The 15873-nt window shown below is 43.3% G+C and overlaps 2 protein-coding genes across 4 annotated transcripts in view; one reads left to right on the plus strand and one right to left on the minus strand.

The window, feature by feature from the left end:
- Positions 1-15873, plus strand: part of RALYL (RALY RNA binding protein like) — a 620330-nt gene that overhangs the window by 471899 nt on the left and 132558 nt on the right. The window lies entirely within an intron of this gene.
- LOC142046435 (uncharacterized) lies at positions 32-2086 on the minus strand. Its single transcript, XM_075063405.1, has 2 exons — positions 1329-2086; positions 32-558 (listed from the first exon to the last, which is right to left on the minus strand). Exons 1-2 carry the CDS (start codon positions 1876-1878, stop codon positions 32-34), a joined length of 1077 nt encoding a protein of 358 aa, XP_074919506.1. The 5' UTR covers positions 1879-2086.

Genomic DNA, 15873 nt, shown 5'->3' on the forward strand with positions numbered 1-15873 from the left:
GGAAAAGCCCATGAAATACATTTCAGCTTCATTACAGCCTTTTGGTTGGGCTCTCCATGGGGGTGGAGTGTGCTGGTGCAGGAAGCCTTCCCCCACGCGTTCTAACACGTCTGCGTGAGGGAGATATGGAACCTGGGGAGCTTGGAGGGTGATTAAACATGGACTGCAGTGGCACTCTGTAACCCCGCTGCTGTTCCTGAACAATCAACATGCGTCTGAGGATATCAGTGTGATCACGCAGCAGCTCCAGCGTTCCATCACGCCAGCGCCTATCTTCCTCCCTGCACCTCTGATCTTCCTGCCTGTCTTCCTTGCGCCACCTCTCTTCTACCTGCCGGTCTTCCTCTCGCCACCTCTCATCTCGAGCGTCTCTCCTGTCCTCCCGGTCACTGGCATCTTTCTTGTATTTTGCTATCAGTTCCTTCAAATCACTATGATGAGCTGTGTTACTGTGGCTGACTTCCATGACTTCGGAAAACATTTCGTCTCTCGTTCTCTTTTTCCTCTGTCTCTTGGGTAGCCTGGCAGATGGGGTAGTGAGTAAAGAACACTGCACAGCTGTATGGTGGAGGTAAGAGAGAGAAGTATGTAAAAAGATACATTTCTTAGAACAATGATTCCACTCACTCACACAGCACAAAACTATGCACCTTACGCAGGACATGTGATTTCACTGCAAGGTCACATTTTTCATCTTTTAATACTGGGAGACTCTGTCCCTGGGCTCAGAGCACAGTACAGATGCAGCTTGCTGGTACTACCATTATAAATTTGCTTCCAAGCAGCCATGGTAAGTCTTTATGTTGTCTCACCCCTTCCTGCTAAAGCATCATCGCAGCACAAGTCCCCTCCCCCCAGCTACATCGAGTGGCATTACAGGAGCATAATGGCCATGTTTTCTCTCCTAATGACAAAGCAATTACTTATTTAAACCAGGTCACAATGAACGACAGAACTCTGGTGAGAGTTACAGCACAAGAGGCAGAGTGAATGTTTCATGCCTGTGATCAGAGTCCTGGCGCTTATGCATCTATGCTTTGTGAAGCAATGATTCCAAATTCAGGCATGCATGCCTGGAGGGGCAAAGCATCTTTCATTGGAGGACCGGCTAAGGCAGCATTGCCCCAAAATTTACTGAAAAGGCACTTTGATTTCCTGCAATATCAATTCATGGAGATTTCTTGGGAGGATTTTCATTGCATCCCCAGACATGTTAAGGAACTTTTCATGTAACTGTAATGGCTAAAAAGAAATGACAACGCATGCTTAAAAATTGATAATTAAAAAACGCTAGTTTTTAAATATGACTGATTTAAACATTTACTCACCGCTGGTCCCTTCCATGGCTTCACTTTCTGTGATAGTGGCTTGATTAGCCTGCTGCAAGGTTAAATCTTGGGTCAGAAACAACTCCTGGCTGCTGTTGGTAATTGAGAGCTGTGTGGTATCAGCAATGTCTCCCTCATGTACCTCTTCCTGATCTTCCCCCTCTGCAGAATCCTCAGCCACAGTTGAAACTGAAATCAGGTCATCTGAATCCACGATTAAGGATGGGCGACTGGTAGCCAAGCCCCCAAAAATTGCATGTAGCTCTGCATAGAACCTGCATGTTTTAGGAGCAACTCCAGATCTCCCGTTTCCCTCTCTGGTTTTCTGGTATGCTTGTCTCAGTTCTTTCACTTTAATCCTGCATTGGAAAGAGTCCCTGCTGTATCCTTTTGCAATCATAGACTTTGAAATTCTTTCAAATACTTTCTCATTCCGTTTTGACGAACGGAGTTCTGTTAGCACTGAATCCTCACCCCAGATAGCAATGAGATCCAAAAGCTCTTCTGTGGTCCATGCTGGAGCTCTTTTTCTATTCTCAGGAGACTGCATTTTTAAAGGTGCAGCGTGATTAACTGCTGCTCAGAGCCCCACGGTGGACAAACAGGAAACTGATTCAAACCTCCACGGGTCTTTTCCTGTTTACCTGGCCAGTGCATAGGAGTTTTGAGTGCTGTCCAGAGTGGTCAGTGGTGATCTGTGGGATAGCTCCTGGAGGCCATTAACTTCGATTTCCGTCCACACTGCACTAAATTCGAATTAGTAAAATTGATTTTAGGGTTACTCCTGTGGTTTAGAAGAAGTACTAAAATCGATTTAAATAGCCCTTTAATTTGAATTAGAGGGCTGCGTCGTGTGGACGGGTGCACCATAAATTCGAATTAAAGCCGTTTAATTCGAATTTAAGGCGTCGTGTAGACATGGCCTAACCCACTATCTTTAAGTGAGTTCTGTTTCCATTCTGGGAATGTTTTATTTTACACGATATTATCTGCTTTTCTATAATTGTAGTCTGGCCTTTGCACAGATATCTCATAAAAGGAAAATATATTTCCTTTAAGTTAGAAAATAATGGCTAGCAATCTGTACTAACAAAAGCCGGCAGAAAGGTATTCTCAGATACATTTAGTGCAGGAATTTGTTTATGAAGGAATAACTTGCACAATGTATCTATAGAGCCAAATAATAATAATTCCTCAGGGTATACTCTATGTGTGTTTATTTTATTCATTTTAGAAAAGGATTTACACACTTTTCACAGGATTTGGTGATATATTTTCATGTCATGTAAAGGTAGAAGGTTAGATTAACATATCCATTTAGGATAAGTTTTCAGACAAATTCATTTGTCATCTGAATATAAGCATAAAACAGAGATGAAGCCATCTGGGCTACATGCCACATACGGGATTGCAGCTAGTATCTATTTTTTGCCAGACAAACCTGGATAAATAATGGAAACAAAACAGAACACCCTCAAAATGGAGCGACTGATTCCTCCAAGATTAAAGCTTGTAAATATTCTGCAGTAAACATTTGTTTCCACTAGTTTACTGATGTTTGGTCTTGGCAATTGGCCATTTTTGTCAACTGGAAAATGAGAAAATGTTTGTGTGGTGCAGTTTCTGATCTCTCTTTATTAATCTCAGGCTTTGGAACACTTTATACTGCTAAACAAAAGCTTCTACAGGGCAACAAAAAAGAAAGGCAGAGAAAAAGGCACAGGAAAAATAAGAAGTTAATTGCAATTGTTGATCCTGTAGTAGTTACGGAAGTTGCTCCTAATGACTCTACGTGGAATAAAAAAATAAAGTGAATGACTATGTTTACTAATATCTAGTGTTTGGTGTAACTGTAGTCTTATTTTTATTCCTTCGTGGAACACTGTATGCAGAGGCAATGGGAAGTTTCTTACAACAAATACAGTTTGTGAAGCAATGTAGTCCAGTGAGTAAGGGCACGTCTTCACTGGTGATGTTAAAGTGCTGCAGCAGCAGCACTTTAACCGGGCTTGTGTAGTCGCAGCACAGTGCTGGGAGAGAGCTCTCCCAGTGCTCTAAAAAACCCACCTCCACGATGGGCTAGTGCATTGTCTATACTGGCAAATTACAGCGCTGAAACTTGCTGCATCAAGGGGATGTTTTTTCACACCCCTGAGTGAGAAAGTTGCAGCACTGCAAAGTGCCAGTATAAACAAGCCCTCAGTATGACCAGAGTACCAGGGGAGCCACACTGAGGTTACTCAATTAGGGTAAACTGCAAAGAATGGAGCAGACAATCCCCAAGCTGGTAAATATTCTAATACTTAGATTCACCAAGCCAGCGCATAATACCTTACTTGTTACCCAGAAGCCAACAACACAGTTCCCTTAAAGCAACCGAGCCTTAGGCTTCCACCCAGAAACTGAAGTCAAATATGATGAGGATAACTGAAAATCTTATTAATCATAGAATAAAGTTCTACCAGTCTCAAAGGATCAAACACATTACCTCCCAGGTTAATGAATATTTCAGATCTTACCTAAATACATGCTTAGAGCCAATTCTTATTAACTAAACTAATATTTATTAATAAAGAAAAGAGAGAGAGTATTGGTTAAAAGATCAGTATACATACAGACACGAGTACAGTTCTGAGATCAGTTTCATAGTAGAGATGGTGAGCTTTGCAGTTGCAGGGAGTTCTTTCAAAATTAGTCCATAGGTTATAGTTCAATGTTCATATTTCGGGTGATCCAGATGGGACTGGAGATCTCAGTCTTCTGACTCAAGTTTCCCCTGGATAAAGCATCAAGCAGATCTGAGATAAAAAGGATCAGTACCCAAGACAACATTTCCAGGTCTTCTCTTGACAGCTCGGAGTCCTTAGGGGAACAGTAGGCAATCATGGAGACTTTGTAATAGACCTATTTCCTAAGCATCACTTGTAATTAGCTACAGGGATTAACATAAGGCATTTGCCTATTTTCCACTATTCAGAGGAGATTGCTATACATTTCAAAGAGAGATGAATACAGTGATATCACTATTTGTACATTTCATTTAAATGTTAAGATCTCCTTTTGATCTCTGAATTAACAGAATACAGTATAGACAGGGACTCTTTGGTAACATTATTAACCTCTAAATATATATATATATATATATAAACACAAAAACCCACAAACATTATCTAATAATATGTCCCTAGAAGTTGAATTTAGGTCATGTATCTTGCAGGATGCATAACCCTTTCTGGCCATGTGTCATAGTAAGGCACTGGACTTGCAGTCAGGAGATCTGGGTCCATACCCAGCTCAGCTACAGACACTACACACTAAAATAAAGGGTCATACTCTATATATCACATGTTCTATGAACATGCATAGCTAGGAACATGCTAACCTAGCTGTAATTTCTCATTATTATTTGGATCACTTTTGCAGGGGCTTATATGTATCTTCTTTATAATAGGCAATGGCAGCTATATAACCAGGAACAAAACCACTCAGGGATAGTGGGCTCATTTGCATCCATTGTTTATTCTTTTTTCTTAAAGAAAGCTGGCATGCTCAAGTTGACAGTGACCATGAAGTGATGTTTGAGGTAGGCAAAAGTATGCAAGGCTGCACCTATTTTAGCTACTTATTGTATGTTAAATGTTGCCGAATGGGGATCTATATATTAACTGTCAAAACATTAGGAGTTAACATGTTGTTCTGACATTGTCAGAGCTTTATCCCCTTATATTTAATGAAACCACTCAGTCTTAAAACTTAAAACTGACTGTAAAAAAATCAATTTCCCTAAAAATATATTTTAAAATAATAGAACTTGAAGGCTTTAAAACTTTTATTTCCGTAAAAATGACAGACATTAAATTGTCAGTTGATTCAGTGTGTCCAAAAAGATTAATGCTTCCAGGTGAGCTCAGGGAACTTTTCATTTGGTCAGCCACTGGAAGTTTTTCATTGCACTGCAGAAAAGCTGACAGTTCTGAAAGCTGCAGGTAGAAGTTCCAGATAGGATTTATGTCACCACTGGTCCCTTTACAAATTATGATAAATAGCAGTTTTCAGAAAGAAAATTTCCATGATTTATGAATGTTTTATTTGCTGTATATTCAAGCAATTCATTCCTACATAAATTTCCATAATGTTAGTTTAACTCTGGGTTTAGAGATTGGTATCTAGGACGTCTCTAATTCAAGATTTCTCAGTGTTTGCATTATAAATCTGTATTTTCAGATGATTAGGAGTCAGTAGTAAAAATTAGTTCCAGGATTTGGCAAAAGTGGTTCCAGTCTATGATTACACACACACACAGACACACACACGCACACGCACGTATAGTGTGTGAATTTTATATATATTTTGCATATATTACATACAGAAAAGTGTGTATGTGTGTGTGCATATATATAAAAATAAATAAAATATAACATTTTAAAACAACAACAAAACACATTTTTGCCATGGCCTGGAATTAATTTTTACTTCTGACTCCTAATCTTCTGAAAATACAGATTTATAGTACAAACACTGAGAAATCTTGAGTTAACGATGTCCTAAATACCAACCTACTAAATCTGGAGTTATATTAATTAAAAAATACACACATTATATACTTTCCCCCCAGAAGTATATAGTACTTTTATTTTAAATTACAAGACAACCATATAGAAAGGGTTTGCAGGGTTAATTATTTTTTACATTTATTTATTAAAACTACTTTGATTTTTTTAATTAAATTTGGCAAACTATATGGTCTCAATTTTTCTAATATATTTGATTTTTAAATTGAGTTTAAATCAGATTTAAAACAGTTTATTTTATAAACTGATTTTTGCATAACATTTGCTATTGTAGATTCAAATTATTGCTAATAACACAGAATACACTTCAAGCTGCTCAACGGAGAACTTGTGAAGAATAGGTTATAAAGTGCATATGAAGAAATCTCTGCACGCAAGGCCAAACCTGAATCTTTTGAAGTCAATATCAAAAGTTCACTTGACTTCCGTGAGAGTAGAATGGGAGGGAAGATAAGATGCAAAGAGAGATGCATTGTTGATATATAGTGGAACTATCTAGAGTTATGTTAGTTAATGCTAACAAAATGATTATTGGAAAAAAGATAAAAACTCATGTTTCGGGGCTTACCACGATCATTAACTATTAAGTATTAGGATGAGACCTTCATAGGGGAATATTTTCCCACATCTATCTATTGTAGGGCTCTTGCCTCTTCCTCTGAAGTATCTGATGCTGGATGCTGGACTAGATGGACCATGAATCTGAGCCAGTCTGGCAATTCTTATGTTCCTACCATCACCATTTACACCTTCCTCTGGGGAAACACAGATTATACTTATTGCTAAACAGAACAGACCCACTCTGTGTCATTTATTCTGAAGCTTACCTGTACTTTCAGTTTACTGTAGCTCCTGCTTGTAGCAAGCTGCCTTGTTGTGGTTTAGGTATCAGTATGAATTGAATCCACTCAGGGAAGTCTGTGCATTGGAAGTAACAGAGAACTGGCAATGAACATATGTGTTAATTGTACTGAAATTTGGCATGTTGCTTATTTGAAAATTAGCTCCTGAATAATGCTGTCTCCCTTGTCTCACTCTTTTGTGGAATTATGCCTCCCTGTGCTATCATTTTGTTCAAGCTTGAAGTGTTCAAGAAAATGACAAACAGGTCAGTGAATGCTAGAGAAAATGGGTATTTTAAAATTTTATGTAAAAAATATGGGACCCTCTAATATTGTGACAGTGCTTCATAAATATTTTACAGCAATCACATTACAGACAAAATTTCCACAACAGCTACCATGTAGTATCTAGAATAGTGCAGTATTTCCATATACTTGAAATAGCAAATAACGCCTGGATCTCATATAGCATTTTATGGCAAATATTATTAAGGTTTATACTCGTTCATAAACTGAATATTTTTGGTAAAAAAGGGACACTTCAAAGAGCAGGGGTTGGCTTATAAATGGGTCTAAACCAAAATTTGATGATTTTAAACTCTATGGAATCATTGAATTGAATATCTAACACAGGGATTGGCAACCTTTGGCATGTGGCCCGCCAGGGTAAGCACCCTGGTGGGCCGGGCTGGTTTGGTTACTTGATGGTCTGTTTACCTGCTGTATCTGCAGGTTCAGCCGATCGCAGCTCCCACTGGCCGTGGTTCGCCACTGCAGGCCAATGGGAGCAGCAGGAAGTGATAGATAAAATGATTAAGGCTTTGCTGTTCTTGTGCAATAGTGACCTGCTTTCATAACCAATGACAAACATTGCTAAGTACTTTGGTCAAGGAGAACAACGTGGAATGTTTAGAGTGTATCAACAGGCAAATAGACCTATGTACCCCACGTCTGCAAACCCCTGGAAAATATGCTGTGTCAGTGTGGTCTGATATGACGTAAATAATGGTAATATATATGTATGACTATGCTATGTCTCGGTGTGTCACTCCTCTGGCATTAGTCGGGGAGGGCACCCGCTCAGCTGATCGTATCAATAAAGGTCTGTATAAAACTCAGTCTTGTTCTCTGTGCCTCCTTGGAGTAATTGACTAGCTCCGGGGAGAACGAGCCCATTTGGCTAACAAATTGGTGACTCCGCCGGGACCCTCCCTGTAGAGGGCGCTGACGCTACCGGGGCTAGTGAGCTGGTACTGAGAGAAGTGGCCACCTCGAGCTGATTGTGCAGCTCGTGCTCTCGGACCACCTCGGCCGACCGGGGCGGCGGTGTCCTCTTTAGAGAAGGTCCCAGAGGACACAGAGCATTGAGTTTACCACTTCCAAGTCCCCAGAGCCACTCCGGGCATTGAGTTTACCTCTAGGGTTTGAGGAAGTTCCAAGTGTGGGTGGTCCAGCCACAGGAGGAATGGGTGCATGTTAGTAATTGTGTAGTCGAACGTGCTTGCCACTCCGGGCAAGTAAGTGCGTTTACCTTAGGGTCTGAGGAGTAAACACCCCGTTTAGTGTATCAAATCCTGTTTCTCCATTCTCATTGTATGATTTACGAAATTGGGTAAACTATTGTGAGGCATAAGACTCCCGCCCCAAACTCCTATGGGAAACCCGGTGTACTTATTGCAGGGGAGTATTGTTGCTTAGTTGAAAGGGGGTCAGTGTCCTGAAGATTTCCCTTTTGTGTCTCTGGAACACCCTGGGTTTGTATGTTAGATAATTGTGTTCGGCGCCAGGCAGATTTATGGTACAATTATGTAAAGATGATTTGATTAAATTTTGCACGATAGAATGGCCAACCTTTGGGGTGGAATGGCCCAATGGTGGTACATTGAAGTTAGAAATAGTACAAGCAGTGCATGGCATTGTGACCCGAGACGGACATTGGGACCAGTATCCGTATATATTGATATTTGGCAGGATCTGGTGGCAAATTCCCCTCCTTGGTTACAAAATGTAGACAAAAAACCTTCAAGATGCTGATGGCCCGTGTCCTGATTAAAAAACCCAGTACCCTGTTAAGAAGCCATGCCCGCCTCCTGTAATCCCACAAACCCCAGACTATGTACTTCCCCCCCTGGGCCCATTATACCCCAGCCTGAGGGACCTGGATAGGAGGTAAAGGAAGGTACAGACTGCCCTCCGCCTGTAAAGACGAAGGAGGCAAGCCCAGAACAGACGTTAATCCCTGTCCCAACGGAGGACGGTGTGTTTCGATTCACAAGGAGCCACACTAGTGGCACCCAGGAAAGCACACTGCATGAGATGCCCCTACGCGAAACGATAGGGCAAGATGGCGAGGCGTACTGTGATATATGTTCCGTTCGCAACAAGTGATTTGTATAACTGGAAAACAGCAGAATCCCCCATTTTCCGAGGATCCGGCCCCCCTGACGGCAATTTTTGAAATGTTGATAACAGCGCATAACCCAACATGGGGGGATATGCAAGTTGCATTGAATGTTTTTACAGCTGACGAAAGACGTATGGTTTTGTCAAAGGCCCGTGAGTGGGTAACACAGACATATGCACATGTAGGTTCAGTGACTGACCTATTGCCCGAGAAGGACCCGCACTGGTCACATAATGAGGTGGGGATCAAAGAGCATCAGAGGTATGCCACTGCTATAGTGCAGGGTATGAAACGTTGCATTCGAAAAACCCCTAATTGGGCCAAATTATACAATATAAGACAAGAAAGGAAGGAAAATCCAGCAGCCTTTTATGAGCGCCTGTGTGACACCTGTAGAAGGTACACTGACTTAGACCCGGGGGATCAAAATGGGAAGCGAGTATTAATTCCGCTCTTCAGTGGCCAATCCTATGATGATATTAGAAAGAAATTGCAAAAGGTGGAGGGAGCATCAGGAAAGAATACAGAGGAACTGTTGGAGATTGCTTTAAAGGTGTATGATAGACAAGATGAGGAAGAACGGAAAAAGGGGGCACGGGCCCTTGCAATGGCTTTAAGAAAGGGAAACGAAAAGATTGAAAAACAGAGTATAGCAAGTGAGTATGTATATACAGGGGATAGAGGGAAAACACGGGGTCCCCGCTTAGGACAAACCCAGTGCGCCATTTGCAGACAGGAAGGACATTGGAAGAATGAGTGTCCCAACAGAAACACTATAAGACAGGGACGTAGGACTGAGACCATACCACCCCCAAGTCTTTACAATACGGGGGGATTGGACAACAAGTCTCCCCAATGAGGAGGCCGAGGGACCCAGCGGCCCCTCTTAGCAGCGCAAGCTGCTAGACTGGATCCCACGGTACAAATTAAGGTAGGGGACTGCCGCATTGAAGCCTTGATCGATACCGGGGCTGCCCTGAGTTTACTCCCCCTTAAGACAACACCGCCAGGCAGAGCCCCAGGTCATGCTATTGTTCAGGGAATTGAAGGACAAAACGTGGTATTAGCAAAAACCCTTCCCCTTTTAGTAAAAGTAGGAGACCATCAGATCTCCCACCAGTTTGTTTGTCACCCCTCGTGCCCCATTGCATTGCTGGGACGAGATATCCTCACCAAACTGCAGGCGGAAATCTCATTCAACAATGGGAATATTGAAGTACGATTGCCTAAACAACAGACCTCTAATTATATAATGGCTCTAATGAGTGCTGGAACTTTTTATTCCGACTGCCAGGATACAGAAGAGGACTTGATACCAAGGGTTAACCCCGAGGTTTGGGCGGAGACAGGGGGCATTGCACGAGCTCGGAATGCTTCCCCAGTACGAATTAAGCTTAAAGAAGGAAGCAGCCCGGTTCGTGTCCAACAATACCCTCTAAAATTAGCAATACAAATTGGGCTAAAACCCTTAATTTTAAAGTTTCTGCAGTGTGGGTGGCTTAGGGAAGGCACATCCCCGTACAATACTCCAATAATAGGGGTACCCAAACCTAATGGACAGTACCGTTTAGTACAGGACCTAAGACAAGTTAACAAACTTGTAGAGGCCCCCATCCAGTTGTCCCGAACCCCCATACTATCCTGGGCCAGGTTCCCAAATATCATGGTTGGTTTTCTGTCATAGATTTGAAAGATGCTTTCTTTTCCATACCCCTTGACCCCGAATCTCAAAAGCTGTTTGCTTTTGAATGGGAAGATCCGGATACCCATTATAAGGCTCAGTATCTGTGGACTGTTATTCCACAGGGACTGACCTGTGCCCCCGAGATTTTTGGCGGCCAGCTAAAGAGAGACCTTGCCCCATTCCTGGCTAGACACCCCTCATGTAACATAGTTCAGTACTGTGACGATTTGCTTTTAAGTACTGAAACAGAGGCAGCCTGTAAGGAGCAAACTGTGGAGCTCCTTAATTATCTTGGCAGACAGGGATATAAAGTCTCCAAAGGCAAGATCCAATTGGTTAAATAGCAGGTTACCTTTCTTGGGTATCAGCTGACGCAGGGAAGTCGCAGCTTAGGTAAAGAACGGATTCGGGCTATACTCGATAGTCCCCAACCACGAAATCCACGCGAACTTAGGGCTTTCTTGGGCCTGACCGGATTTTGTCGGCTCTGGATCCCTGATTATGGAGGAAAAGCCAAACCCTTATATGAGTCATTAACCAAGGAAGGCTTGCTTCATTGGACATGGACTAGGGAGATGGAGAAAGCATTTCGAGAGCTTAAAGTGGCGTTAATTCAACCACCTGCCTTGGCTCTTCCGGATCCACGAAAGCCATTTACCCTATATGTCCATGAATGGAAAGGGGTGGCAACTGGACTCCTATGCCAACGATCAGGACCAACCTGGTGGCCTATTGGTTATTACTCAAAGGTGTTGGACCCCGTCGCCAGGGGATGGCCTGCTTGTTTGCGCGCTGTTGCAGCCACCGCTCTTTTAGTACAAGAAGCTAAAAAATTAACCCTGGGTGGAGACACTGAGGTTGTAGTCCCACATGGAGTACCTCAAATATTAGGAACAGGGGCCGGAGACAAACATTTAAATCCCAGCCAGCATTCACGATACGAGGTAGGACTCTTGCTAGCCCCTAACTTGACTTTCCGGCCTGTCAGCTCCCTTAACCCGGCAACCTTGTTGCCTGACCCTCGGGACCCCTGTGAATCCAAGCCCACTCACGATTGTATTGAGGTCTTGCAACAAGAAATTAAACCACGCCCAGACCTCTCGGACATACCCTGGCCTAACCCTGATATAGAGGGATATGTAGATGGATCTAGTTACGTGGTAGATGGTAAACGGTATACCGGAGCAGCAGTAGTAATTAAAAATAATGGAATCCACAAGTTTAAATTAAACCCAAATTGGTCTGCCCAAGCAGCAGAGTTAGTGGCCCTTATTGAGGCCCTCCGAATGGGCGCAGGAAAAAGTCTTAATTTGTATACTGACAGCCGTTATGCTTACATGGTGGTGCATGCCCACGGGACCCTGTGGAAAGAGAGGGGATTTATCACAGCCTCAGGCCAAAAGATAGCACATGGGGGCCTTATTAAAACCCTGCTGGACGCTCTAATGCTCCCACTATGAGTCGCTGTAATTCATGTGCATGCACATGGCAAAACCCCTCAGATGGAACAGCAAAAATATAATCAACTAGCTGATCAGGCTGCAAGGGAAGCAGCACAGGATGGGGCTACATGGCTCCTTCTAGCAAAAGATACTGAATGTAAGCCCCCCCCCCCTGCAGTATACAGCCGAGGAGACACGATACGCCCAAAGTGTAGGGGCCCGCCTGCTCCCCTCGGGATGGTGGAAATTGCCTGGCGGAGAGATCTTTGTGCCTCAGCCGATCTTAAAAGAGACTCTTCGGCTCATACACAAAGAAGGGCATATGGGGTCAGCAGCTATGGTTGAATTAGCCACCCAAACTCTCAAAGGACTAAGGATGCATATGGAAGCCCAAAGGATTGTTAACACGTGTCCTATTTGTCAACGAACAAATCAAAAAGGGCATGGGCCCCCAGCCCCAATGGGAGGTCAGCCCTGGGCCACGTGTCCGTTTCAGAGATGGCAAGTTGATTTTGCTGAAATGCCCCCATGTAGGGGCTACAAATACTTACTTGTCTTTGTTGATCAACTAACTGGGTGGGTGGAATGTTTCCCCACCAGACATTGCCAGGCCCGAGCTGTCACTAAGGCCTTAGTACAGGAAATAATTCCCCGATATCATGTACCGGAGGCTATTAATTCTGATCAGGGGAGTCACTTTCTTTCAAAAATAACACAGGAAGTGTCTCAAGCCTTACGCATACAATGGAATTTTCATACAGCGTGGCAACCTCAAAGTTCAGGACAAGTGGAGAGAATGAATCGAACACTGAAAGAAACCCTTACCAAACTATGCACGGAGTCAGGACTGAAATGGTTAGATGCCTTGCCCCTAGTTTTAACCCGACTGTGAAGGACCCCAAGAAAAGGGTTAAAACTATCACCCTTTGAATTAGTATTCGGGTTTCCCCCCGAATCCCTGTTCCAGAATTTCGGGAAGATGTAACCTGGGAAGTGGGAAATGATACCTTATGGAAACAAGTTTCTCTCCTACAGACTGTTTTATCCCAGCTACATCGATACGCGGCGTCTTTCCAATCCTTGCCTTTCGACCAGCCTGTACATCCGTTCCAAATTGGTGACCAAGTCCTTGTCAGGAAGTGGAAGCGTGACCCCCTTACACCGCGGTGGGACGGCCCACACACGGTCTCGCTCATTAGCCACGCTGCAATTAAACTCCTTGGGAGCGACAAGTGGACGCATCACACATGGGTGAAACGGTTCTTCACTCCTGACAAGGGAACACCAGAAGAGGACACCAGCCCTCTGTCCACCCCGGCTCCGGAGGCCCGGGGAGGCACAGGCGAAACTTCAGATGACTGGACCGACCCTCTGCCCACCTCGGCACCGGAAGCCCGAGGTGGCACAGGAAAAGCTCCGGACTGGACTTACGAACCACTAGAAGGACTGAAGGGTTTGTTTAAGAAATAATAATGCAAGTATTACACCTAATTTTGGGTATATACCTTCATCACTGTTATGGTTAGGAAAATACATTTTTAAAACTAGGGGAAGCAATAGCGAACTCCTTCAATCTCAGTAACTGTTGGGTATGTGGAGGACTGGGGGACTTAAATGAATGGCCATGGGTAGCCCAACCAGTACAGCCCAAATGGTGGGTCAGTAACTTAAGCATAGTTCGTAATGGAACGGAAGTATGGACTAAGGATAATAGTCCATGGCGACTCTATTCTTCTGGATTGGGTGTTCTTTGCCTTAATCGAACAAGACAGGAAGGAGTGCACGTAGGAGAAAGTAAGTGTGAATGGACTTTGTCCCCGGGATTTGATTGTTGGGATCCAGATTGTTTGCCATACAATTGTTCTAAATATCAAGGGTGATGGAACCACACCCATGTAAGGCTGACTAATGACAGCTGGGCAGCCTGTTCCTACCAGCATTATGACGGTGATGGTTGCAAAGCAATAAGACAGGACGAGTTCTTTAATGACTTCCTCTTTTTAAGTTGCCAACGAGATAATACCACTAGCAAGAACCATGTAATATGGTTCTATCGGTGGGCATGGCAACACTATAATGGGACCCGAACAACCCACTTTAAGCAATTTTGGTCTAGTACCAATCAACCAAAGTGGGGCTGTAATTGTGTATGGAAGATGGGAACAGGAGCATGGAAATGTGAGCATTGCAATTCCGCCGGTGAATCAGTTATTCTGCCTGGGCTTATGGGGGGACCTTTAGGGCCCAGTGATCATTTATATTTTGAGCAACCACGATATACACGAACACCCAACTTAAAAGCTCTGTCACCTGGAAGAGATTCAGACCCTTGGGATGGACCCTTTGCTAATGGGACGTGGGCCCTAAAAGGCCATTACTGGATTTGTGGACAATATGCTTACCGACGACTACCGCCAAATTGGTCAGGAATATGTTATGTGGGATATATTAGACCCCTATTTTTCTTACTACCTCTCCTACAGGGAAATACCTTAGGAATCAAAGTATATGATGATCTCATAAGGGAAAAGCGGTATATTGATTCTACTTTGACCTCCGGAAGCTCCCAAAAGTGGGGAACACAGGAGTGGCCTCCTGAAAGAATCATAGAACATTATGCCAGCACTTTGGACCTGCATAGTAGTTAACGGGGGCCAGGGAACCTATTTATCACCTAAATCGAAATAATTAGGGACTGCAGGCTGGTTTATGGAAGCATAAAACCGACCAAACGCCCACAGTGCTCGACCCTTTTAAGTGATCCAGACGACGGCAAATGAAAACCGCAATTTAATAAAACAACACCAAATCAGCCTTGATTATATATAGACAGAAGGAAGGGAAGCTTATGTGCCCAATTAAATGGTCTTATTAGTTGTTTTACAGATAGACGATATGGAAAGGCAGTCAAACCGCTAACAAGGAAATGAGAAGCCTAGCCCAATGTTCCCCGTTCAAACATGGCATGGGTGGAGCACAGACTGAACTACTTCCCTGGATCGCCACAAAAGGAGTGGCTAACAGCAGGGCTCCTCTCTTTGTTTGTCATGTTGTTATTATGGCCTTATTAGCCTAGGCTCTGCCTCAGCTCCCTGCTCTGTAAGCCTTAATTCGACGAATGCTAATCAAATTATTAACATCACATGGATAAAAGGTACTATTCCAGCCAGGATTAAAACCTGAAGACTGGGGATACTAAAGCTCTCAAAGCTTCCTAAAAGGGGGGTTTGATAGATAAATGATTAGGCTTGCGTTCTTTGCAATAGTGACCTGCTTTCATAACCAATGTCAAACATTGACTAAGTACTATTGGTCAAGGAGAACAACGTGGAATGTTTATAGGTGTATCACAGGCAAATAAGGACCTATGTACCCCACGTCTGCAAACCCCTGGAAAATATGCTGTGTCAGTGTGGTCTGATATGACGTAAATAATGGTATATATATGTAATGACTATTATGTCTCGGTGTGTCACTCCTCTGGCATTAGTCGGGGAGGGCACCCGCTCAGCTGAACGCTCAATAAAGGTCTGTATAAAACTCAGTCTTGTTCTCTGTGCCTCTTTGGAGTAATTGACTAGCTCCGGGGAGAACAAGCCCAT

The sequence above is a fragment of the Chelonoidis abingdonii genome, chromosome 2 (genome assembly GCF_003597395.2).
Source record: "Chelonoidis abingdonii isolate Lonesome George chromosome 2, CheloAbing_2.0, whole genome shotgun sequence".
Taxonomy (NCBI): domain Eukaryota; kingdom Metazoa; phylum Chordata; order Testudines; family Testudinidae; genus Chelonoidis; species Chelonoidis abingdonii.

What these genes read in the sequence shown, in the direction of transcription:
- LOC142046435 (XM_075063405.1), bottom strand. Translation starts at nt 1,878, where the DNA reads ATGCAGTCTCCTGAGAATAGAAAAAGAGCTCCAGCATGGACCACAGAA. An exon ending in AGCCATGGAAGGGACCAGCG is followed by an intron (nt 559 to 1,328) that starts GTGAGTAAATGT and finishes TCCACCATACAG; the next exon opens with CTGTGCAGTGTTCTTTACTC.